We start from the raw sequence: 27,022 nt of genomic DNA, 5'->3' as shown, positions 1-27,022 counted from the left end.
CAAGTCTGGAAGTTGGAGCAGCTTCACCAGCCTTGGCAGAAGTGACCATAAAAAGTAATGCACTGAAAAAAGAGAGCTGTTGGAACAACTTGATTATATAATGTCAAATTGTAACACCTGATTTAATTAAGTTTAGAATTGGTACCTTAAGTTCACAAATCACATGAGTCAGACAAAAGTTACACACAGTGCACAATAAAGCCAACACGCACACTTACACTCACACTTTCACTGTCACTTACACTTCCAGTCAAATGTTTGGACACACCTTCTCATTCAATGTGTTTGCTTTGTTTTCATGACTATTTACATTGTAGATTCTCAGTGAAGGAATTACGGAATACAGAATTATGTAGTATACAAAAAAGTGTGAAATAAGTCAAAACATGTTTTATATTTTAGATTCTTTAAAATAGCCATCATTGGCTTTGATTACTGCTTTGCACACTCTTAGCATTCTTTCCATGAGCTCCATGAGGTCGTCACCTGAAATGGTTTGCCAACAGTCACCATCTCGTCTGGGTGTAGGTCAGGTGACCAGTTGGCCAGGCCATCTGGCTCAGCACATCATCACTCCCCTTCTTGGTCAAATAGCCCTTACACAGCCTGGAGGTGCGTTCGGGCTCATTGTCCTATTGAAAAATAACCCATATGGTTTGCATTTAGTTGCAAACCAGATGGGTGGGATGGTGTGTCGCTGCAGTGGCTATGGTAGCCATGCTGGTTCAGTGTGCCTTCAATTTTGAATAAATTCCCAACAGTGTCACCAGCAAAGCACCCGCACCATCACACCTCCTCCTCCATGCTTCATGGTGGGAACCATGCATGTAGAGATGATCCATTTACCTTTTCTGCAATACACAAAAACACGACAGGTGGAACCAAAGATCTCAAATTTGGACTCGTCAGGCAAAAGCATGGCTACTTTGAGGAATCTAAAATATCTAATCTAAAATCTAAAATATAAGATATATTTAGAGTTATTTAGCATTTTTTTCTTTGCTACTTTATTCCATATACACTTAACAAAAATATAAACGCAACACCTTTGTTACTGCTCCCATTCCCCATGGGATGGACGTAGAGACCTAAAATTCATTCCAGATACACATTATAACCATCCCTCCCAAACAGTGGTCACAAATCAGTCCAAATGTGTGGTAGTGGGCACATCTGCTATATTGAGATAATCCATCCCACCTCACAGGTGTGCCACATCAGGATGCTGATCTGATATCATGAGTAGTGCACAGGTGTACCTCAGACTGCCCACAACAAAAGGCCACCCTGGAATGTGCAGTTTTGTCTCACAGCAAAATGCCACAGATGCCACAAGCAATGAGGGAGCGTGCAACTGGCATGCTGACAGCAGGAATGTCAACCAGATCTGTCGCCCGTGCATTGAATGTTCATTTCTCAACCATAAGCCGTCTCCACAGGCGTTTCAGAGAATATGGCAGCACATCCAACCGGCCTCACAACCGCAGACCTCGTGTAACCACACCAGCCCAGGACCTCCACATCCAGCAGGTTCACCTCCAAGATCGTCTGAGACCAGCCACCCAGACAGCTGCTGGAACAATTGGTTTGCACAACCAAACAATTTCTGCACAAACTGTCAGAAACCGTCTCAGGGACGCTCAACTGCATGCCCGTCGTCCTCATCTGGGTCTTGACCTGACTCCAGCTCGTCTTCGTAACAGACTTGTGTGGGCAAATGCTCACATTCGATGGCGTCTGGCACGTTGGAGAGGTGTGCGCTTCACGGATGAATCATGGTTCACATTGTTCAGGGCAGATGGCAGCTGAGAATGTCCCAGTTCTTGCATGGCCAGCATACTCACCGGACATGTCACCCATTGAGCATGTTCGAGATGTGCTTGACCGGCGTATACGACAGCGTGTACCAGTTCCCACGAATATCCAACAACCTCGCACAGCCATTGAAGTGGAGTGGACCAACATTCCACAGGCCACAATTGACAATCTGATAGACTCCATGCGACGATGTGTTGCACTGCATGAGGCAAATGGTGGTCACACCAGATACTGACCGGTTCTGGGTCCCCAGACCCCCAATAGCGCAAAAAACTGCACATTCCAGGGTGGCCTTTTGTTGTGGGCAGTCTGAGGTACACCTGTGCACTACTCATGATGTCAGATCAGCATCCTGATGTGGCACACCTGTGAGGTGGGATGGATTATCTCAATATAGCAGATGTGCCCACTACCACACATTTGGACTGATTTGTGACCACTGTTTGGGAGGGATGGTTATATTGTGTATCTGGAATGAATTTTAGGTCTCTACGTCCATCCCATGGGGAATGGGAGCAGTAACAAAGGTGTTGCGTTTATATTTTTGTTGAGTGTATCTTGCTTCATATATTTGATGTCTTCAGTATGTACCTATAACATAGGAAGTAGTAAAAATAATAATAATAAAAAAAAACATTAAATGAGGTGTGTTCAAACTTTTGACTGGTAGTGTACCTTTCACCAGTTGTTCTTTGCTTTTTTTAAATTTGCACACTCAACATCGTTCTTCTGAGTTATCAGAAAGGCGACATATGCTTGAATTGTTCAACCAAGGACTTGACTTCTAGTGGTCAGAACTAATACCAAAAGTACCTCATTAGCCACTCTAGCTAGTGTAGTTTGTCATTACGGGGTGATCGTGGCTCAAGAGTTGGCAGTTCGTCTTGTAATTGGAAGGTTTGCCGGTTTGAGCCCCGGCTCGGACAGTCTCGGTCGTTGTGTCCTTGGGCAAGACACTTCACCCGTTGCCTACTGGTGGTGGTCAGAGGGCCTAGTGACGCCAGTGTCCGGCAGCCTCGCCTCTGTCAGTGCGCCCCAGGGCAGCTGTGGCTACAACTTAGTTTGCCATCGCCAGTGTGTGAATGGGTGGATGACTGAATGTAGTGTAATGTGCTTTGGGGTCCTTTGGGACTAAGCGCTATACAAATACAGGCCATTTGTTGGGTTATTTTGACCTCTCTAAGAAAAACCAATAATTAAATAATAATGATAATAAAAAAAAAAAAACATTTTATTAGAGAAAACGTGCATTTAAGCAGCAGATTTTTTTTTATGTAACACTTATTACTAGCTTGGCTTGAAAGCTAGAACTTACCCTGAGGAAAGTTTTTTTTTTTTAACTTATCTCATGATGTAGGAGCAGTTAAGGGTTTCATCAAGGTCAAGGTTTTTTTAAACAGATAAAGCCTAGAGCAGAGAGTCTAAATGCTTAGAAAACAGCAAAGAAAGAAAGAAAGAAAGAAAGAAAGAAAGAAAGAAAGAAAGAAAGAAAGAAAGTGGACAATGGCATAGTGTTCAGATGCTAACGTTATCAAACATCAGATACTTTATCTTCCTCTTTATCTGTCCCCAAAGAGTCTACCTGTATCTTTTGCTTTCTGCTCAAAATGTTTGGCATGTTCTGTACAATACTTGTGTTGGTGTCTCTCATACTTCTACATCTGATGAGTACGGCTTGGATAGAGATGACCCTATCTCTAAAATCTAAAAAACAACATCAAAAGGATAAAAGCATTGAGAGGATCCAAAAACACATGCTGTGGTTTAGACTAGGCGTTATTTGTCCTTCCTCTAGGACATTGAGTTTAAATCTTCCTTGAAGGCAATTGACTTGTACTGTTATACTAGATCTCTCTCTGGGTTTAAAAAAAGATCTCTGAAGCACGCTGCCCCGTTTTGCTGGTTTTCTCCTGTGTATTAGATAAATTGCATACATATCAGCGTGGCATGTCTTTATTGATTTTTCTCTTGTGTTTAATTTTGCCTGATATTCTGCTGCTGTGTTGTTTGTGGGTTAATCTATTAGTTAGATTTCAATCTCAGATTGCGTTTTGTCATCCTTTGAGGCTATAGGCTTACATTTCATGAAGGTTCATAAATCTAGGAATTAATCTCATTGGACTTGAAAATTTATTTACTTTTGGATATAAAGCTTTTTTATAAAAGTCGCTTATTAAAAAAATAACAAGGTTATCCAAAAGTAACAACATATAAAGCTTTTTTAAAGTCAGTTATTAAAACAACTAAAACAAACAAATGTCATACACGAACATGGGAACAAAAATGTACAATGATATTTCTGTAGTTGTGTAACCTGTGGGATTCCCCCCCCCCCCCTTTTTTTGTCCCTCTTAGATGTAATAAGCGGTTTTCGCCATCGGTGTCGCTCTTTTATTCTCGCGAGAATAACAGACAGGAAGGAACCGCCATTAAAATGTAGGAGAAGAAGAAGAAGAAGACAGGAAGGAACGAAGGAGAAAGTCAAGAATTAAACATGGCAGCCCGCAGTGTGTTCAGGTCTCTCTGGACCTCATTTGCGGGCTTAAAACTTGAATCCAGAGGCACCAACTTGAGTTCTTTAAGGACGATAAGTGTTCCTCAGCTTACTTCTTTAACTATCCAGAAAAGGGGGATTCGTCAAGGTGAGACATGTGTGCAAACGTTACAGCTTTAGCCTGTCGGTGGGATAACTAGCATGTTTTGCTAAATACACCGCATGTTTTTCATTTCCTATCACTTATAGGACACGCTATTCTCCTGTTGTGTTTTCCAATAAAGAGACAATACATTAGTTAAATGATGACGACCACATCTGCGTGAAACGTCAGTCGGCAGCGTCTGAAGGTGTTGACTTTTCAGTTAACTTTCCTGAGGCTTATGCCTTATGTACTGCAAGAACTTCTGAAACCTTTAAGGAGCTTCTTTTTTCAGCTTTCTAACAAAGTTATAGAACCCATTAAAATAATTTAAAAATGTCAGTAAGATTGCGTTGAAAAATCCACATTTTACCAAAATCAAAAACAAGCCTAACAGCATATTCTAATACAGGTACTACATTCATCAAAACAATCTCAACAATTCAGCACGTGCATAAATATTATATAATATGCATTAATATAAAGATTAGTTGTTCATCTTTAACAACTAACTTTATGATAGTTAAAATGAATGAACTTCTTTCATTTTCGGAATTAAAGGAAATTATAGATATCTAGTTTGAATTTGGTAGACCCAAGACGGATCAAACAGAGTAAAATATTACTTTGAAACTAGTAATGTAAAGATTTTAATATTGCATTGTAAGAAGTTGTAGTCATCTGTTCTCACATTAGAATCAAGAAATGCAGATTTCTGTAGCTTTAACCAGATGTGTTAAAGCTACAGGAATAGCTTTAACAGTTAATGAAAATAGTTTGAAAGATCAATTCTGTTGATAGTTTTGGAGTTAGTAGTTGAACGAGTAATATTGATTGTTGACTAAAATGAAAAAGCACTGTTTATATCTACAATTACAGACTAGTAAAACTTGAATCTAGGATTTTTATTGTCAATTACAATGTCAGTGTGGAAACCACTTTTGTTTCCACTATGCAGTAGTTGGCACTGTCACCTCACAATGATTGTGATTGGTGGTCTGTATCTTGGTGTTAGCCCTGCGACAGACTGTCCAGGGTGTACTAGGACCTCTCACCCCATGACTGCTGGGCTCCAGCCTCAGAGCATCCTACTTTGGAATAAATAGAATAGAATAGAATTCAACTTTATTGTCATTGCACATGCACAGGTACAGGGCAACGAAATGCAGTTTGCATCCATCCAGAAGTGCTTTAGTGATATAGATATATTACAATATATATTAGCAATAATATAGATATGTGAGTATATTACAGAAATGGGTCTATAAAACAACATTTAATACATGAATTAGTGAAATTCAACTGCCAAATTAAAATTTAATGTAAAGTCTGATGTTTCATAATGTCTGTTGCAGTGGTGGAGAAGCAAGATGGTAAAACAACAAATGTAAGTAAAGCTCAGAACCATTCAAAATTTTATTGTTGTGAAGTTAAATAATTGCAAAACTTTTTTTTGAATCATCATTGTTTTGGATAATTACACAAAACATTTTGATGTATTTTAATAAGGCCTAATATAAATACGTAATAAACTCTGTAACCAGCAGTGAGAGACCATGTTGGAGTTGAGGAGTATTATTCCGCACTTGTAAATAAATAGCAAATGCTATTAGTATAATAAAAATGCTTTGATTCTGATAAAGTAACTGTCATATCTCTTATTTTTATGTTAGATTGAAGGACAAATTCTGGAAGTTCCAGTCGGAGCACAGCCTCCAAATCCCACAGCCAAGTGTCCAATCTACAGATGGAATCTTCAGAACAAATACAACTACACAGTAAATACTTTCACTGTTATTAGTGACATTATTATTAATATTACTGTATTAGCCTGATTTTCTCTTTCTTTTTTGTATTTTCCCTTCCCAGGATGTCTTGTTGCTCAGTCAGTTCATCAGGTCAGATGGAGGGATGTTGCCCAGGAGAGTCACTGGTCTCTGTCCAGAAGAGCACCGCAAGATTGCCATTTGTGTACAGATGGCTCACAGAGCAGGTCAGTGGAAGTCCTGCTGTTGCGCTTTAAGTTTTTAAGTTACCCATCAGTAGCACCTCCACAGCTCTAGACACGTGTCATATATCATGAAGCCTCCTTGTACTTTCTTTCCACCTGTAAGTGGGTTATTTAGTTTACTCAGATAAAATAAATACAAAGGTTAATAGCCACTTTGTCTGAGTCTATTTTTAATTAGCTTGGGTTCAGCGGAGTGACTTTTATGTGTCCTTTATTTAGCAAGGTAAAAATGTTTGACAATAAAAATGGTCTTTTTCAAAACAGATGTAGCCAAGAGGGCAGCAAATTGTAACAAATGTAACATAGCAGTTATATATAGACATTTTAAGAGGCCAGACAGGAATGAATTGATTATAATGTTGGTGCAGTAATGCAGCACTTGCAAAACAGGTCACAAGAAACAAAAGAATTTATTGTTTGGCAGTCAGTCGTTTTTTAAGCACGGCAAGGGAACAAACTGTACACTGATCATGATTTTCATACTTTTCCTGAGCCTGTCAGAGTATTTCTGCTGCATTAAACACGCACGAGGGGTCAGAAGATCACAGCATAGTTAATTCTTGGCTTTTTCTCTTGCTTTGAGAGATTTCACCTGAGTACACAATTTTGAAACCCCTCTAAGTCTTTCTGCTAAAGATTTATGTGCATTTTGTTAATACCCAGTCATCATGCTGACTTGTTGCTAATGAATCTAATGAATTCCTAATGAGTGAGAAATTCCACCTGTTGGACCCTTCCAACATTTTTCCTGTTTTAATATAAAACATTGATATAGTCATTGTGATACAACCCACTATTTTTCAGGGCTATCAGTTATCTTATATGGATGAATACTAGCAACATGCATTACTATATAATATTTGTTGGTAATTCCATTAAAAGACGGCAGAGAGATGCAGTTCAGTGAGTCCTGTTATTGGAGGGAGAGCCTAGCAGACACTGAATGGCTCTAGCTGCCTGTGTCAACAAATGCAACTGTGTCCTTAACTCCAGTATTCAGGTGGATGAGTTGTTTTAAAAACAAGTCTGGTCATGAAATTTCCTCTCTGCTAAATATTTCACAGTTAGTATTATTACAATAAAGTAGAAGTGATTTGGAACGACAGAAAATCAGATATGAACTGATAGGCCATGTAAAATTAGAGTGGGGGGTTATGGGATGCTAAGGCACTTACTGCACTGAGGTCAAATCAACTTTCTGCAGAGTACTCACTACAGACCTCCAAGCTTCATGTGGCCTTCAGATAAGCTCAAGAACAGTGTGTAGAGAGGTTCATGGAGTGCGTTTTCATGGCCGAGCAGCTGCATCCAAGCCTTAAATCACCATGCTGTCTGGCAATCCGATGGATGAGTCTGGGTTTGGTGTTTGTCATGAAACCAGTACTTGTGTGACTGCATTGTGCCAAGTGTAAAGTTTGGTGGAGGGAGGATTATGGTGTGGGAGTTGTTTTTTTTTTTTAGGAGTTGGGCTTGCACCCTTAGTTCCAGTGAGAGAAACCCTTGATGTTTCAGCATCCCAAGACATTTTGGACAATTTCACTCCCCAACGGGGCAGGGATAGCTCAGTAGGTGGAGTGGTGGCCCCGTGATCGGAAGGTCGGGGGTTCGATTCCCCTGAACAGCTACCCTGAGGTACCCCTGAGCAAGGTACCATCCCTACACACTGCTCCCCGGGCGCCCAATTGCTGCCCACTGCTTCACTGAGTGAATGGGTTAAATGCAGAGAGGAATTTCCCCACAGGGATCAATAAAGTACACTTTCTTTCTTTCTTTGTGGGATCAGTTTGGGTTTGACCCCTTCTGGTCCAACATGACTACTCACCAGTGTACAAAGCAAGGTCCAAAAAGAAATGGATGAGTGAGTTTAGTGTGGAAGAACTTGACTGGCCTGCGCAGAGTCACCTCACCCGACAGAACACCTTTGGGATTAGAGTGGAGACTGTGAGTCAGGCCTGGTCGTGAAACATCAGTGTTTGACCTCACAAATGTGCTTCTGGAAGAAATGCCCAAAAATTCCCATAAACGCTCTTAAACCTTGTGGAAAGCCTTCCGAGAAGATTTGAAGCTGTTATAGCCGCAAAGGTTAGGCTGACGTCATATTAACGCCTATGGATTAAGAATGAGATATCCTTGAGTTCATATGCGTGTAAAAGCAAACAAGCGAATACTTTTGGCAGTACACTGCATTTTCTTTGTACTTTTCAAAATCAAGCACAAATAATTTTAACTTTTGAGTTCTGTTTATACCTTCATTTTACAAAGCATCACAGCTTGTTATGAAAGGTTTGAATTTGACACTGCCTAAAGGCAAATAATTGTGCAACCTGGACCAAGACATGATAGTAGGGTTGTAAACTTGTTCTTGCTTGTTCCTCAAGTCTTTTATTCATTTTAGAACAACCTGAATTTGTCTGCTTCACGTGTTTATCATCTACTACGCAGACGATAAACACTGTCAGCTGTAACATTACATTAAATGAAAACTGAGCAGTAATTTGGTGACTGTAATGACAGTGAGAAGTAAATCTTAATGTGTCATCAGTACATTGTCTTTTATAACTGTCTTTTGAGAGTTTGTAACAGTATTTATTTTTTTTAATACAAGTACTGAGAAATTTAAGTTAATAAATGCATCTTGTTATTTTGTGTGTTCAAGGTCTGCTTCCTGACCATAAACCCAAACTTCCAGAAGACCATGTCCCAAAGAGACCCAAGCCCAAACTTAACAGGTGACGCATGTATCTATGTCTGCGTATGCTTTTTTTTCAGCATTTGTATCCAGCGCAGTGCTGTTAATAATTCCCCTGCACCTCTGTTTGTTGTACAGATACCTGACTCGCTGGTCCATTGACTCAGTGAAACCCATCTATAAAACTGGACTGAAGTGGTGTAAGAAGCGTATGCCTGTTGGCCACCCAATACTAAAGAACAATGTGCGTTATGGTGTCAAGCCCTTGTACATAAAACACTGAAGGACCAAAAGCCTGAAAGATTGGTACAACTGGAGGAAAGTGGGTGGACCCATTTATTCAGGGATGAAACCACCAGATCCCTGACTGCTAACCTTGACCGTTGTCATACGGTTCTGAGAAGGGAGGAAACAATTCCTAAAAGCTTCATCCATCTGTGTTTATTCTAACTTTTGTTTATTAAGCTGAGTCACTCTTTTAATGAATCACACTCAGACCCACCCGACACCATCTATTCTGGCTGTTGCTTTTCAAAAAAAAAAAAAAAAAGAAACTCTTGAAGGAAACCTGCTGACAACTTAATGCAAGCAACAACCTGATCAGTGTTACAGTTTCAAAGTAGGTGGTATGGTGACTGTGTATACTCAATGCAACACAGATGTGAAAATAAAATATGTGTGTTTACTCTGCCTCTCAACATGTGTTTACTGTGTAGGCACGGCCTTTGTGAATTGGAAGTAAACACAACAAAAAGTCTGTAGACACTAAACTGACTGTACCAACCTAGTTTTATTTGTTTTATAATACAACAAGATCTTAGCAGATTTTGGTTTTGTGAATTACTGAGAGTATGCAGCTTGAAAAAAAGCTTTTATAGCATGAAAGGAAGGTCCAAATTCTTGGTCCCGTCACCTATATAGATGTATCCATGCTGTGGTGTCATTGGCACGTGGTAGAAGGTCAGGCCGAACCACAGCAGACTGCGAAGCACGCACACTTTTCTTGCGAACTCAAACTGAAGACTCCAAGATCCTAGACACAAACACACAAGACTTGTAAACAGTTAATAGGAAAAGCAGGACGCTGCTAAATTATGTTCTCCAACAGAACCGTGAAGCTGAGCTGAAATAAAGGCTAAACACTAATCTTTGGAAATCTTACACTATTCAGCCAGAGGATACACCAATGAATCACGCTTTTGTGCTTTTGATGTCTATAGTCTAACCCGTTTGCCAAGTATGTTCGGGGTGTGACCATGAACGCCAAGAACCTAGGGAATTAAAACAATGATTTAATTGGACCTGCTATTATGAAAACGTGATTACATAAAAGAGTTTAAAGGCCAATATTTAAAAAAAAAAAAAAAAAAGTTGCAACTTTCCTGTTTCTGGATTTGATTTCAAAATATGATGCAACTAAAAGTAAAAAAACCCACGTCAACAGTATGTAATGTGCGTAGCAGAAGGCGAAACAAACTTAAATCAGGAGCTGGAAGCGGTTTGAGGGATGGTTAAGGAAAAGGGGGAGAGCCCAGCTTTGGGTCTCAGAGGAAAGCACCTGTCTTTTGGTGGAGATACATGATCCTGTTTTTCCCCTAGTGTCCCGTTAAGAAATGTTAACTCTTTATCCTTTCAGGCAGGAACATGCAATCCGCTGCAGTGAGCGTGGCACTGAAACAGCTGTGTGCTGTCTGCTTTAGACATGATGCAGCTGACATCCGCATCAACACAAAGAACACACACCGACTTGTACACATGTGGAAGCTCTCTGTCAGACATCTGCTGCATGTTTGGTTAAGGGTGCTAAACCTTTTTTTCTCTCTCTCCCTCACACACCCTGTTAAATCCAGACACTCACTCTTTACATTCACTCTGGTCTGGAGCATATCCAGTCGCTAACCTCGCAGACATGACTTTGCATGTCTGCTTTCACATTATTCTTTGCACAGTGTTCACTGTTGATGTTTTCCTGCTATGTGTGGTAGTTTTTTTTCCCCAATAATGTGCAGCCAGGATTATCATGTCATGCTTTCTGCTACATTGCCACATAATGATAGATGGTAGTAGTCCGTAGATGATATTATAGTTTGAGTTTGACTCCCATCCAAATGTGAGAAAATTCCATTAATCATGCAACATCAGTTTGGTTGGTGGTCCTATTTTACTGGTTTCTCTCCTGGTTCTCATTTTCCTCTCTCCCCTCAGGAATTGTTTATGGTAGAAGGCCAAAATCAAATTAATGTGCACCAAATCCTGTACTCAAAGCCCAGATATTCCAAATCCAAAAAGCCTGAGTGTCAGACCAAAGCATATAAACTCTGGGTAAGTAGACACAGGGAAATTCTTCTAAGCATATATTCCCAAAAATCCTTCCCATGTGGCTGGTATGTTAATGTCAGACGGTTTTAGAGGTTTGTGTTTATTGGTAGCCTCACTTGAACCACCGTTTTACTGGTAAAATTATGCAATTTGTTTCCACTTGGAAGAAGACCCTTATGGTTTTCAAACAGCTGAATCACCACAAGCGTTTTCTGTGAAAATCACCCCTTGTAATGTAGCACAGCAAATGGAACACATGTTAACGTCAAATCACCGCCCAATTCTGCTGAGATCAGTTATAAAATAAGAGCAATTAGCAGAAAATGAAATACTTGTTAAAAACAAATCTTAGGACCTGCACTGTTGAATTTATGCAATGAAAAAAATGTGACTGTGTGTTCAGGACAGATTAAGCTCTGTAGTGTCACCTTTCGGAATGTCATCACTGAGTGCATCCAGATAGTCCATTGCTGGGTTCCAATCACCCATGTCCAGGGCAGATTTCTTCTTATTTTTTGATTGTCTGAAGTGAAGGAAATTGTCAAGCTTCCTTGCTTCTGCCTCAGACAGACCTGAAGAAAAAAAAAAAAAAATCACACAATCTTGCCCATGTTTTACAAAAGATACAACAAAATACTGTATTTGTTGTTGATAAATGCAATAACATGTCATTTTGTATGACATCAACGTTCACCATCATGTTGGCCCAAAGGTAACATGAAAAGGAATAACAGAAACAATGCACTTGTTTTAGTAGCCAAAAGTTTGTTGGCTGGCAAACTTAAGACAAGCCTTTCATGTGCCTTCTTGACTAGGGGAACATTATGGGTGCTGCAAGGTTTCAATCCATTACAGTGCGTTACCAATGCTGTTCTTGATGACCGTGGTCCTCCCAACTGCCTTCAGATCATTAAGAGACTGTTCATTTCTTTGTAAGTGAAGTGAAGCAAGGGGATCAAATTGTTATTTCCCCCACAGTATATACATATTTACCACAGAAGCTGCGGTTGAGCTGGACAAGACCACGTGGACTCTTGATGAAGGCACCACGAGGCACCACAGACACTTCTGCATCGATCTGATGAACAGACACTGCCAGTCTTTTTTCCTCAGTTACTGTTATCTGTAACCAATATAAGCCAAAAAAAGAAGAAGAAAAAAATCAAACATTTGTCTTGTTTTTTTTTACATTATGTTCAGTTTGGTTGCATGTAGATTCTTGTTTGAATTCATTGCATCATCGAACACTGCAGTAACACTGAATGGAACAGGAAAACACTTCATCCTGTAATTCAATTCGCTGTCTTACTAAACAGCACTGATCACACTTACCACTGCCTTCTCATTTACAGGCTCATTTCCCTTTCCTTGCCTGTGGATCTCTTGATGTTCATACACAAATGACGGGTCTCCCATGAAGCGACCCTTTGTAGCTTTGGACACTTCCTCTATCATAGAGTCTGAGGCAGGGGGAAGTAGGAACCAGTCCATGCAGTTCAAGCTGGAGTTAACACCACAAAATAGCAGCCCAATGGTATATCTCACGATCTTAAATAAATGTACAGTGGCTAAAATTAAAAATAAAATAAAAAAGACACTTGAAGCGGATGTCTTACCTATACAGGTTCTTTTTGTCTTTCATCTCATCTTCTCCTCTCCCCTGAGCAATAAAATAAACCCCATTAATTCCTAATATTTTACCCCAAAACAACACTCGACTGAACTTGTAGTTTTTCTTCAGGAGCACTAAGGAAGACTCCAGGGCGGTTCTTTGCTCGAGGGTTAAAATATGTCCACTACCAGCAACGAGCTCCAAAGAATAATACAACGAATTTGAGTCCATTATGTAACAGCTACAAGCTTTTACAAAGTCGTTTTCAATTAAATTAACGTGTTTTTTCCGACTATTTGTTAGCTAAAATAACAGCTAAAAAGCCCTACAGGTCGTGTCTTTGCACTCTAATGGCAACAAACACAGTTGCCATGGTTACGCAGGGTTATTCGCTCATCGTGTTTATTTACTATTTTGAATAACTCCCCCCCCCCAAGTGTTTCGTGCCTCTACGGGACATAACGATTAAAACAGACACGAAACATAGTTCATGTCGGGCGTGTTTGCTTATGATGTTTCCATAAACCAGACCACGAGCGACTGACGTCATCAACTCAAGTGTGTGCGTGCTAGCAGCGGTTCGGGGTGAAGCAGGCGGATAAAGTGCATAAACTTATAAATGTCAACCTGTCTGAATATGGTCGAGTTTGTGCCGGAGGGAAGATTTAATGAAAGCTTTCCGTCTTAACTCTTGAGACAGGTATTAACACACAAAAACATGTCGGAAGAAGAGCCAAGTAAACTACTGTGTCCTGGCTGCTGGCGGATTGATTTATTTTCTGTACAAGCAGCAAGTAAAAGTGTCTTAACCGAAACTTTACACAGGGCGTCACAGAAGCCATTTTTACTCAGGTGTTACTAATAACATTAACTTGGCCTCTGTACCTAAATAGAAAAACATCCTGTCAGCGTGAATGCTTTCATTAAGATCTGGTCATGCTGCAGTACTGTAAAAAGTATTGTAATATGACTATTAACATGTAAAATGGGTACATTTGGTTGGGGAAAAGTGCAAAAGGTAACTTCTGCCCCCCCCCAAAAAAAACAAAGCAAAACAAAACAAAACATGAAGCCAACATGGAAATGGGGCAAAAAACTGAAGTTTGACAAAGTGCCACTAGAGCACTCACCCAGCAAAGAGTCCAATCTGGCCCACTGAAGAGTTGGAAAATGTGAAGAAGGGTATAGATTTTGGACTTTTTAACTTTATTTTGATAAATATTACAGCTTTATCTGCTGATAAAAAGCAAACTCATGGTCATTTTCTCTAAATTATCAAACTATTCTTTAATTACAACACAGACTGGGAAATATGCTGACAGAAATATTTTCTGTAATTTTACACATTTGTTTCTTACAGTTTAAGCCCAAAGATTTGTGCTGACAGATTTCTTACATTTACCATCTCAGTCTTGATGCATTCTCAATCATCCAGGAAAGTAAATCTCCAAAAAGTTGATTCTGTTCATCTGGACGTAGCGTTTTGTGGGTGAAACGTTTCGTCACTCATCCAAGTGACTTCTTCAGTCTCAGCTGACTGCAGGTTTCTCCAGTCTTATAAACAGTATATTTGCATAATGACTGAAACCAGCCCACTGAAGGAACAATGGGCTGGGAGGTCAGTTCCTTAAACATAATTATGCAAATTCATGACACCTGGGTTAAAATAAAATCTCAGGATGTACCACAATTCACGGATCACATTAACTCGGTGGACCGGCACATCAAATTCACCAGGGAGGATATGAAAAGTGGCAGGTTAGCCTTCTTGGAATGTGAGATTTCCATCAGTATGGGGGACATCTAAAAGCTGATGTGTACCGTAAACCTACACATACGGATCAGTATTTAAAGTTTGACTCTCATCATCCACTGGAGCACAAACTGGGTGTCATTAGGACGGTACAACACAGAGCGAACACCATCCCCACTGACACAGCGGCCAGGGAGGCAGAACAGCAGCACATCAAGAAGGCCCTGAGTAAATGTGGTTATCCCAGCTGGACGTTTGTCAAAGCTGGAAAGGCACCTAAAGAAAGCTCCAGCCAATCCAGGAGAGAAGGACAACCGCTGCCCAAGCGAAAACCTCTAGTGATCCCATATGTGTCAGGAGTATCAGAGCAGTTGAGATGCATTTTTTCTAAACACCGGGGCTCTCTGGCTTTTAAACCCCAAAACACGCTGCGCCAAAAACTGGTCTACCCCAAGGATCGGGTCCCCCGACACAAACAGAGTAACATAGTGTACGCTGTTAAGTGCCAGGAGGATTGCCAGGATTTATACATCGGGGAAACCAAACAACCTCTGGCGAAGCGGATGGCACAACACAGAACAGCTACCTCGTCAGGCCAGGACTCTGCAGTCTATTCACACCTACAGGCCAGTGGACACTCTTTCAATACACATCTTGGACAGGGAGGAACACTGGTTTGAGCGTGGAGTCAAGGAGGCCATTTACGTGAAAAGGGAAAGACCATCTCTGAATCGAGGAGGGGGCCTAAGGGTACATCTTTCGCCATCTTACAATGCTGTGATTGCAGCCATTCCCCAACTCTCTGTGAATGGTACTCATGGCCATTGATCAGTGGTCTTTGATCAGTGGGTTTTGGTCAGTGGTTGTTGATCAATGGTCATGAGAATTTGCATAATTACAGTTTTTTCTGAATGCTTAAACCCTAACTGTGATTCTTATAGCACAATTTCTAAAACTATTAATACTTATAGCAAAACCACTCACTGAGTTTGCAAAACTAAAAGCACAAACACTGCTTTGCACTCAGTTTGCCATTTTGTAACACACTTTGAAAACCTGTAGCTACAATCCACTGCACGGCACTCTTTTTGCAGAACTGTAAACACAACTCACTGCTTTACACTCAATTTCCAAATGATCAACGCACTTCTAGCAAAATTATACACATTTATAGCCATTATTTACACTATTTTGCCAACTGTCTGGCACACTGTCACATGTGAAAACTTTTTTAGATAATTAGTTCACTTTGCAATCAGCCTAAGCACTATAATACAGCTAAGCTCTGTGTGTGGAGTACAATGGAGGGAGCAGGAAGGGTGAGAAGTAGAGGAGGCCGAGGAAGAGGATGTGGAGGTGAAGAAATAGGACAAAGAGGACGACAAGGACAAGGAGGAGCAAGAGGAGGACGAGGAGGGGGGAGAGGAAGGGTAAGAAGAGTAAGAAATAGAATTGCTGATGACATCAGAGCTATAATAGTGGACCATGTAATCATCCATGGAGTGACCCTGAGGGAAGCTGGCCAACGGGTTCAACCTAACTTGAGCCGCTACACTGTAGCAAGCATCATAAGGACATTTTGAAATGAGAGTCGGTTAGTACAGTCACTTTGCACTAAGATTTGTAGCACTGCCATATGCCAATGAGAAACACAACAATACCATAGATGTAAAATTCCAGAAGATATTTTCCCCAGTGCTTGGACTAGAGGACATTGCATGTGATGTAGACAAAACTTTGTGACCGGACCCAGAGAGACGACACGATGTAGACTGATTTCTTTTTTTCCTCAGTGAAATTACTATTTTGTTTTGACTTGGAAATAAACACTTGTGTTTGTTTTGTTGTGTGTGAATAAACACCAGTACTTGAAGTTTGGATCCGTCTATGTTTATGGACCTATGACAACAGTATGAGCTCAATCTGACATGGCCTACCTTGTGCACAGAGAAAGCAAAAGCCAGATGTGTTTTTCATTCATACCATCAGTGTGTAGTTGGTGCAATGTGTGCTTATTAATGTGATGGCTTGTGTTAACTGTTGGATACCAAAATACCATTTTTACAAAGGTGTGGAGAGTTAAGCAAGGGTTATTCGCTTTTACAAGAAAACTACAATGTTTTGCTAATTGGGTGAAGAGTTTCCTTATTTGTGTGTAGAGTTTTGCAAAAATAGCCAATAGTTACAAAAAATGTGCTTAAGCCATCAGAAAAAACTGTAAGATTAAGGAACTGACCTCCCAGCCCATTGTTCCTTCAGTGGGCTGGGTTCAGTCATTATGCAAATGTACTGTTTATAAGACTGGGGAAACCTGCAGTCAGCTGAGACTGAAGAAGTCACTTGGATGACGCTACGCTACGTCCAGATGAACAGAATCAACTTTTTGGAGATTACCATCGCACTTTTTCAATAGCATGTAGAAAAACTGAGAGATGCTGGTAAAATGACACTTCTTTCTTGTTATTTTGAGATATCTAAAGGGATTAAATGTGTAGTGTTCTTTACACAGACAGAAAAGCCAGTTTGGTCCATTATGTAAAATCAGTTTGATGTCCTCTGCACTAAAGGCTGGCTCTAAAATGGATCAGATCCACAAAGTCTGATGTTAAAATGTTCAGTTTAACAGTATTACAAAGCATATTTACAGTCTTAACCTCACATTTCCTCCACTGTTTAACATGGCAAATTGGGCAAGATTAAAACACACAATTTTTTGTTAGTTAAACAAAAAAAGAAAAAGGTTTTTACCATATTTTATTCTTTTACATATGCTGACAGCCTCTTGCAGCTTGCAGCACTATTCCTGGACACCTTGACCTTTCTGCACTCATTCCTGGCTGAGGAATTGTAAAATTTGTTGCTTCTATAGTTAAATAAATATTTGGTACGTTACTAAATATTTACTATCATATAAGTAGGGATGGGGAGTGTTTCTTTTAGAGCCGTGTCTTTAGTAAAAGAAGTAATAAAATGCTGAAAACAGCTCTTTACATATGAAACTGTATTATTGGCAAATTGTGTAAAAAAAAAATCCCCATCAGTGTTATATTGATTAGTAGTACTGCTGTAGATGTTTAGAACCTAGCACTGTGTCATGTTAACTGTATGTACCTACAGCAGGATTAAAAATATTAATGAAAAATGAATCTATAAAAAAACCCCAGTCAAGTTGCTGGTTATATTATACTGGATGTGCAGCCTGAGAAGTGCAAGCTACAGCTTTGGTGAGTGAAATTCTAGTCATTTAGTAGTCCTACTCACATTGACTTACTCAATATGACTGCATTGCACCTGTACAGTCTTTGAATACAGATTGCTAACCAAGTTAGTTATCCTGATGAATTATCACTCAATCCTCTGATTCGTATAAATTAACCTCTAGCTGGAAAACGCAACATGGTGGCAGCGAAATGAATACACTGAAGCTTCAGAATGCTGAAGTGTCTAACGTTGGCGTCATGGACGGGTTTCAAGGTTCCAGACCAATCTCTCCCGTTTGTCTTCTGCTTTGCCTCTGCAATCTAAGAGAGAAAACTGTGACTACATTTCACTGCGAATGTACTGTGTGTGGATGGTTGTAAGCGTGCAGTGAAAATCCATTATTTATTTCTTTTTTGGAATAGCAAAGTGACTTGAGCCCTCCTGTCAAAGTTGGTTGCTAGTTCAGTTCAAATGGTCTGCTGCCAACCTGTTGATGTCATGGTGGCTATGTCCTTTATTTATACTGTCGATGGAAAAGACCAAGCACAATTCCAGGTTTTCTAAATGGTGTATCAAAGAGTTCAAGAATACAGTTAGATTTTCAGGCTCAAGTGCCCTCATACAGATGATTTTACATGAAAAGTGGCATGGCTTTGCAAAACTAGCCTTTTGACCTGTTACTATATTTTGGCTTGGGTTACATTCCTACTTAATTGTACAAAAGTATGCATTATACAGGGTGGGCCATTTATATGGATACACTGTAATAACACGGGAATGGTTGGTGATATTAAAGTCCTGTTTGTGACACATTAGTATATGTGAGGGGGCAAACTCCTCAAGATGGGTGGTGACCATGGTGGCCATTTAGAAGTCGGCCATCTTGGATACGACTTTTGTTTTTTCAATAGGAAGAGGGCCATGTGACACATCAAACTTATTGGTAATGTCACAAGAAAAACAATGGTGTGCTTGGTTTCAACATAACTTTATTCTTTCATGAGTTATTTACAAGTTTCTGACCACTTATAAAATGTGTTCAATGTGCTGCCCATTGTGTTGGATTGTCAGTGCAACCCTCTTCTCCCACTCTTCACCCTCTTCAGCCAGCACAGGCATCCAGTACCCGTAGTTTCAGGTGCTGCACATCTCGTATCTTCACACCATAGACAATTGCCTTCAGATGACCCCAAAGATAAAAGTCTAAGGGGATCAGATCGGGAGACCTTGGGGGCCATTCAACTGGCCCACGACGACCAATCCACTTTCCAGGAAACTGTTCATCTAGGAATGCTCAGACCTGGCACCCATAATGTGGTGGTGCACCATCTTGCTGGAAAAACTCAGGGAACGTGCCAGCTTCAGTGCATAAAGAGGGAAACAAATCATCATGTAGCAATTTCAAATATCCAGTGGCCTTGAGGTTTCCATTGATGAAGAATGGACCCACTATCGTTGTACCCCATGTACCACACCAAACCATCACTTTTGTTGTTCCAACAGTCTTGGAGGGATCCATCCAATGTAGGTTAGTGTTGGACCAATAGCGGTGGTTTTGTTTGTTAACTTCACCATTCACATAAAAGTTTGCCTCATCACTGAACAAAATCTTCTGCGTGAACTGAGGGTCCTGTTCCAATTTTCGTTTTGCCTATTCTGCAAATTCTGTGCGCCTATCTGGGTCATTCTTGTTGAGATGCTGCAGTAGCTGGAGTTTGTAAGGGTGCCATTTGTGAGTAGCTAATATCTGCCGAAGGGATGTTCGACTAATGCCACTCTCCAGTGACATGCGGCGAGTGCTACGCTGTGGGCTCTTGCTGAATGAAGCTAGGACAGCCACTGATGTTTCTTAATCAGTGACAGTTTTCTTGCGTCCACATTTTGGCAAATCCAACACTGAACCACTTTCACGAAACTTAGCAAGCAGTTTGCTAACTGTAGCATGGGAGATGGGTGGTCTCGTAGGGTGACCTGGATACTGCGTTCACCAGATATCAACACAATTTTGATCCGCTCCTCACGTGTTAACCTCTTTGACATGTCAATGGCTGTGAACAAAGAGAAACTTGTAAATAACTCATGAAAGAATAAAGTTATGTTGAAACCAAGCACACCATTGTTTTTCTTGTGACATTACCAATAAGTTTGATGTGTCACATGGCCCTCTTCCTATTGAAAAAGTTGTATCCAAGATGGCCGACTTCTAAATGGCCACCATGATCACCACCCATCTTGAGGAGTTTGCCCCCTCACATATACTAATGTGCCACAAACAGGACTTTAATATCACCAACCATTCCCATGTTATTACGGTGTATCCATATAAATGGCCCACCCTGTATTATTGGGTCATAATCTTTGTTTTATTAATGTGTAATGAAACAAAGACAGACATTATTAGTAATGTGTATCATTTTGAAGTTCGACACAGGTATGATTCTAATGCAGGGCGTAATATAGGATATCATATTACTATATTTATATTTTAAAATCCATAAAATAACAAGTACTTGAAAAAAAGTATAAAATAAATCATAAGAAGTCCAATAAATTTAATAATAAATCAATTTAGTTTAGACTGTGCTCGCTTTAGGCACTGACTCTCTTTCACCCTTTAAGTTCAAAGAAAGGAAGACATACAGAGGACCCAAACCAGAGACTTTGGTTTGGCAATTTCGACCAAACTATGCATATAATTGGTTAAGCACTGTAAACATCTGGTAGGACGCAAGCTTAGATCTCTCTGACTCGATGAGTGATTTGCACATGGAGAAAATAGCAATGCTAGCAAACCAGCTTAGTGTGCTTTTCCTGGGCTCACAGTCATTTTCTGTGTATGACAGTTCACTAAATATGCATAATTAGTGATGAGATATCATCCTTTCACAGACAATATATCATCACAGTTTACTGGATTGTGAAAATATATTTGTATGGGTGTCAAGCAATTTAACAACCAGGATCTAAGGCCTTAAAAGTTAACAAACAGTCTCTTCATTTGTCTGTTTCAAGGTTAAGGCAGTCTTGGCATGACATAATCTAGTGTAGGAGAGGAGGGAAAGGGTGCTATGTGTCAGTGTGTGCTGTCTGATTTTTACCATCATATTGAATATTTGCAGTCAGTTGTGCTATCTGTATTTGACAGTCAAATCTGTTTGCTTTTGAAAGATGATGCAACAAAGGGTTTTTATTTTGATAGAGAGATGCCTCCCAATCAGCTAAGCTGCTGTGGCTTGGTTTAATCACTTTTTGTAAAACTGTGTATTTAAAGGTCAGAATTTTGTGAAGAGACCAAACTTTTTTCCTCTTTAGTTTCTACCGTTATTCTTTTTCCAGTTCAAAAATAACTTACTTTCTCTCTGTCTTCTATTTGTAATATAGAGCTTTTGGACATCTTTTGTAGATTACATGGAACAATTAAATCTGGTTTCTCTTTCTTATGCTGTCAACTCCTTTCATTTACCATGCTGATTCACATCTGATCAGTCATCTGTTTACCAGTTTGCTCATTAAATGTCTTTGTAAATACATGGGCAACCATCCACCATCCCTTTCACCATGACAATTACCCAGCCATCTTGTAACAATTAACAAAGAGTCTTCATCTTCCAACCAAAAGGGTTTGACTCTAAATGATGATCCCTTCCTGTCTTTCTGCCTCTGTCTGTTGCTTCTTTTATTTGTTGGTATTCATACCAGTTTATTTCTAACAATATACACACACTCACTGGTCACTTTATTAGATAAACCTTGCAAGCACTGGGTTGGACCCACCTTTGGCTTCAGAAGGACCTTATTTCTTTGTGGTACAGATATTTGAGCTTTCTCACATGGTGTAGTATCTTTCGGAATAAGTCATCAGAGTTGTTATAAAGCAGGGGTGTCCAACTCCCGTCCCCGAGAGCTACTGTCCTGCAGCTTTTAGATGCATCCTTGTTCTGACACACCTGAATCAAATGAGTGGTTTTTTACCAGGCCTTTGCCAAACTTGATGACATGCTGACGAGGTAATCCAATCATTTGATTCAGCTGTGTTGGAGTAGGGATGCATCTAAAAGCTGCAGGACAGTAGCTCTCGAGGACTGGAGTTGGATAGCCATGTCATAAAGGACTGGATATAGTCAGGAACAATAGTGAGATCGGCATATTAAAAGTGTAGTGCCAAGAAAACATCCTGCACACTGTTATATCACCATAGGGATTCAAGGAAGGGTACAGCCATAATTTCATGTTGTACAACCAATTCTGACCCTACCTTCTGAATGTCACAGCAGGAATCGAGGCTTATCAAATTGATGAGCAGCAATTTTCAGCCTTCTCCTTTTCACGTTTGGTGGGCCTGTGCGAACTGTAGCTTCAGGAGTGGTACTTAGTGTGGTCTTCTGCTGCTTGAGCGCATCTCCTTCAAGGTTGGATATGCTGTGCCTTCAGAGCTGCTCTTCTGCATACCTTTTTTGTAACCAATAGTTATTTGAGTTACTTTTACTACCTTCCCATCAGCGCAAAGTAGTATGGCCATTCTCCTTTGACCTCAAGGATTTACAAAAACATTTTCACCAAGAGAACAGGCCTCACTGGATATTTCTTTTTTTCAGACCATTCTCTGTAAACCCTAGAGATGGCTGTTTGGGGAAATTTCAGCACATCAGCAGTTTGTGAAATACCTGTTTCAAATCAACATGCTCAAAGTCACTTAAATCACCTCTCTTCCCCATACTGATGCTCAGTTTGAACTCCAGCAGATCATCTTGAATATGTCTACATGTCTAAATGCATTGTTTTGCTGCCTTGTGATTGGTCGATTCCATTATTGTATTAATTTGAACAGCTGTTCCTAAAACATTGGCTGAGCATATATACTGTATTTACAGTATATAGAGAGACTCAGCAGTGTTGGCCTCCTTATTGAGTATTGTATGAAGCAAATCTTGTTTGAGAGACACTAAGCGAACATCGGTTGTTTGGTTTATCCTGGCTCACATCCAGCAGTCTTAGCCAGAACAAGCAGCATGAACTTGGCTTAAGTTACACAGAAAAACATGATTGGCTACTGTCCAATGAAAGATTCTGGACAGTCTGCTGGGCAAATCTTGGCCATGATGATCCCATTGTAGGCCTTTACATTGCCTGACAGCTGAGCTTTCCACTATGTAATTTGTGCCATATGACTCGTATGCCCTTGCAATCCAAGAATGTGAGGGTTTCTGAGTTAGAAACCTCAATTACATACATACACGAAAACAACACAGCAGAATACAGGGCATTGTTTTCACTTCTCACCTTTGCACATATTTTATTCTTACCCAGCTGTCATAACCAATGAGAAAATAAATCCATATTTTTGGTCACATTTATAATCATTTTTTTTAATGCACTAATCATTCAATTACCTCCTTCTCTACATGCAGTAGTTTTAATTTTAATTGCGGGGTCCAGTTCACTCACTCTACAGCAGATTTACTGTAATCAAGTCAGCATAAAGGTTTGCAACTGTATCTCACTTACACTAGCTTCAGCGCTCACACTTCACTCACTCTTCACAGCTGCGTAGAATTACTGCCAATTCAGCTAATTCAATATCAAATAGAAGCGGTTGGGTGTGTGTGCACCCTGTGAATACTGTGAAAGCATCGTGAATTCGTTTACTAACAATAAAAACAACTGCATGGAGGATTCATTCAAAAAATGTAAACGCCTTTGGATTTTCACCCCATTTCTGATCACATTTGTGGTCAACATCTTATTTGCCAAAGGGCTGTAACTCTCAGACCCTTGCAGATGTTTCCTCTCAGCAATCACAAAACGGATAATCAGGTTTTAATTATTACTGCCGTCCATTCATTCCCATGCTCGTCTATTCCCTTGTCACGCTGCATTTCCAGGACTGTGTGTTGGCTGTAACCATCCAAACAAAGGGGCCTCGGTCTGGAGTCACATGCTTCGTCAGCAGCGGTGATTTCAGCTGCCTGGCCCTCCGCCCTTCTGGCTAATGTAGTCCAAGAGAATGAGAGTGGGGTGACTTTTCTACAGAGAGCTCCACAGAGAAGAGAACACACAAGGACAGCCCCTCATCAACCCACCTACTCACCCACACAGACAAAACACACTTTGAGCTTGTGGCTCAAATTGGCACCTCATTAGAGTTGGCAGTCTTGGTGGAAGTTTTGGACTTACAGAATGACACGCACGCACATACACACTGCTTCAGTCCAGCTTTCCATTTGGCCAGAGAGGAAGTTAAGACTTGGACTCAAGCGGCCTGCTTCTGTGCTTGTCCTGCTGCTCTGGGAAACTCACCTCCCAGGCGACCAGCGTTGCCATGGCACTAATCCTGACGGACAAAAGATAGGAGTGCCACAGAGCATGATGCTTCCAGGGGTTCTCATTGGTTGGCACCATCCCACGAGATGTTGTGATTGGCCAGAACTGTGTTTATATACAAATTGCAGCAGTCAGAGGTCACTTCCATTGATCTTGGTGGTGACATGAAGGAAATCTGACCCCAAACCCTCAAAACACTAAATGGGCTTAATTCTTATTTGATACACACACACATACATCCACACACCCGAACACACAGAGCGGCTCTTTCTTAACTTCAGTGTCCTGGGAGTGCACAATTAACTGAATACTGAGAGAGAGGGAGGGAAGTGACATAATAGCATCTGTGGTACACAAAAGCACAGACGTCAACAATACTAAGAATGCATTTAGGGCACTGAGTTCAACGCTTTACACACCTATACAAAACAGCCAGAGAGGGTTTGGATTAACAGTGGATAAATTGTATTGTGTATGCAAGTACTAGCTAAGTCTCTGCTCTTTCATTTGATGAGGGGCCCCAAGAATCTACTCAAACACAGTAATTACTATAATCAATAGGCTTACCCACTCTCCTTAAATTTGCTTATTCTTTTTCTTATATACTTGAGAGTGATATCAAAGTTCCTAAGTCTTGGCAAGACAGCTAAAATAATCTCATTTTAATGCCAGTTAAAATAAAATAGTATTTCTTGTCATCCAGATAATTTCTGAACGATCCTTATTAACTGCTTAAATGGTTCCACTAAGCCACCATCCCAGCTGGTACTAATAGAAGCTGTTTAGCTGTTTACTAGCAAACCTTGAGGGCTATTTAAAGCTGGTTGGCTAAACATGGAAGAAAAAAAAAACCAACAGTGTAAGGACAGACACACGGTAATGCGCAGACACAGCATAAGTTTCCAATAATAAGTGAAAAAAAGAGGAATATTTGCCCAGGTTTAAATGAAGCATTTCTCCTAAAGACATTATTATTTTCCCGGAAATTTGTACCAAATGACACAACTGGTTTCCAAGAAAAGTCTTGGTAACTGTTAGGAAATAAATTAGAAAATTACAGCCATATAAATAAAGCTTTAGCAAACAAATTTTTGTGATCAAAACTATATTTTTTCCACGTTTCTCTTTATGCGCAGTGTATGAATTCAATACTCAGAGGAGAAAGAAAATGAGAATAAAAGAATATGTGACTATCCAAGTGAATTCCTTGCATGTGAAATGCCACAAACGACTCCCAAGATTGCATGTGACTGGATCAAACTTCAGACTTTCACACACCCATGACATAAAGTCGAGCACAATGTGGGCCAAAGCAAGAGCCAATGAGTTTGTGGCGTTTTTAACATCGGGTCAGAGTTTGGTGTGTGGTTTTGGAAACTTGTACTGTACACTGTAGTTCTGGCTGCAGCTCAGAGCTCCTTCCCAGGCTCCTGCAGCCTTTAACATCAACATTATTGCCGCTCCACTGAGCTAGCAGTAGGCAAGTTTCTCCAGCAGCGACCATGCATTACATGTTCAAAGCACAGAGGATATATCAGGTGTCTAATATCAAAATCTAATCTTATTTCACCAGCTCATCTTTGGAGCCACATGAGGATATGTGCAAGTTATTAGTTCCCCTGCATCCTGACCCTCTACAGCTTTTCTCATGTGACTTTCTCCAAGTTTTTCAGATCAGTTTCCAAATCTCTTTGCGTGAGACTCAGGCAGGTTTCCCCCTTTTCCTTCTCACTATTAGCTTTTCATTAAAAAGGTTACACTGAAAATTGTGTTATGACTTTAAGCATACTGGAGATCGAATAATACTAAGAACAGAACTTTATTGCTTAATCACTTTCACACAATACTAACACTTGAGAAAGGGTAAACATGTGAGAGGCTGTTTTGTAATACTTAATCTTTGTCAGACATTGGGGTAAAGCACAGTCAGTAACCTTTGTGCTCAGTGCTTACAAAATTTATATTGCTCAGGGGGAGTTTTTTAAAAAAATATTTCTTCATTTCTTTTTTTTATCATCTGGTACCTTCACTTAAGTAGCTGATGTATAAAGCTTCCAAGTAAATGCATGCACATTTATACTGGATTCTTGGGCCAGGATGTACGAGGACATAGTTGTCCCAAACCTCTTCAATAGTTACTCTTCCTGAACAGATTTTTTGTTCTTCAAGAGCTACTGCAAGGCTCCGTTAGTCTGCGCTGATATTCGTCTGGCAGGTCCGTACGTCTCCTTTCACCACAGCTACTAGATGCTTAGCACTTCATTACCCATATTTAACAACTACGGCACCCTAAAAGCCTTTTATTTGACAACAGTGGTCTTTCTCAGCTGAGGCAGGTACCCGTGGTGAGAAAGGGGAAAAGGTCAAGAAGAAGAGAAAGGGAACAGAAAAGGAGACAATAGCGAGGGATCAGGTGAGGAGGTGGAGCTGCTGGAATAGTTACCCAGTAAACTGGCTCATACCGATGTCAGAGTAAGTTAGAAATCCTTTATGTAGCATTGTGCATTACTGCTCTATGAATATTTCAGAGATCACACAAACCCACTGCAGCTCAACAGTGCCCCCCAATGACAAAACAGACTTATGAACGTTAATGTGTTGCCAATAACTGCATGATCTGAGAACATGTTATCTATTATAACTCCAAAGAATCAACACTCTG

General features: G+C 40.3%; 2 protein-coding genes across 2 annotated transcripts; one reads left to right on the top strand and one right to left on the bottom strand.

The window, feature by feature from the left end:
* Positions 1–4,238: 4,238 nt before the first annotated feature.
* Positions 4,239–9,839, top strand: mrps18a (mitochondrial ribosomal protein S18A). Its single transcript, XM_082506249.1, has 6 exons — positions 4,239–4,460; positions 5,810–5,841; positions 6,128–6,232; positions 6,324–6,447; positions 9,122–9,194; positions 9,293–9,839. The coding sequence occupies exons 1-6, from the start codon at positions 4,313–4,315 to the stop codon at positions 9,435–9,437; spliced, it is 627 nt and encodes a 208-aa protein (XP_082362375.1). The 5' UTR covers positions 4,239–4,312; the 3' UTR covers positions 9,438–9,839.
* Positions 9,683–13,671, bottom strand: rsph9 (radial spoke head component 9). Its single transcript, XM_082506248.1, has 5 exons — positions 13,090–13,671; positions 12,806–12,974; positions 12,467–12,596; positions 11,902–12,045; positions 9,683–10,187 (listed from the first exon to the last, which is right to left on the bottom strand). Exons 1-5 carry the CDS (start codon positions 13,314–13,316, stop codon positions 10,027–10,029), a joined length of 831 nt encoding a protein of 276 aa, XP_082362374.1. The 5' UTR covers positions 13,317–13,671; the 3' UTR covers positions 9,683–10,026.
* Between the last annotated feature and the right edge of the window lie 13,351 nt (positions 13,672–27,022).

The sequence above is a fragment of the Aulonocara stuartgranti genome (assembly GCF_965226115.1).
Source record: "Aulonocara stuartgranti genome assembly, chromosome: 15".
NCBI classification, from domain to species: domain Eukaryota; kingdom Metazoa; phylum Chordata; class Actinopteri; order Cichliformes; family Cichlidae; genus Aulonocara; species Aulonocara stuartgranti.
This window is presented reverse-complemented; position numbering and strand designations above follow the sequence as displayed.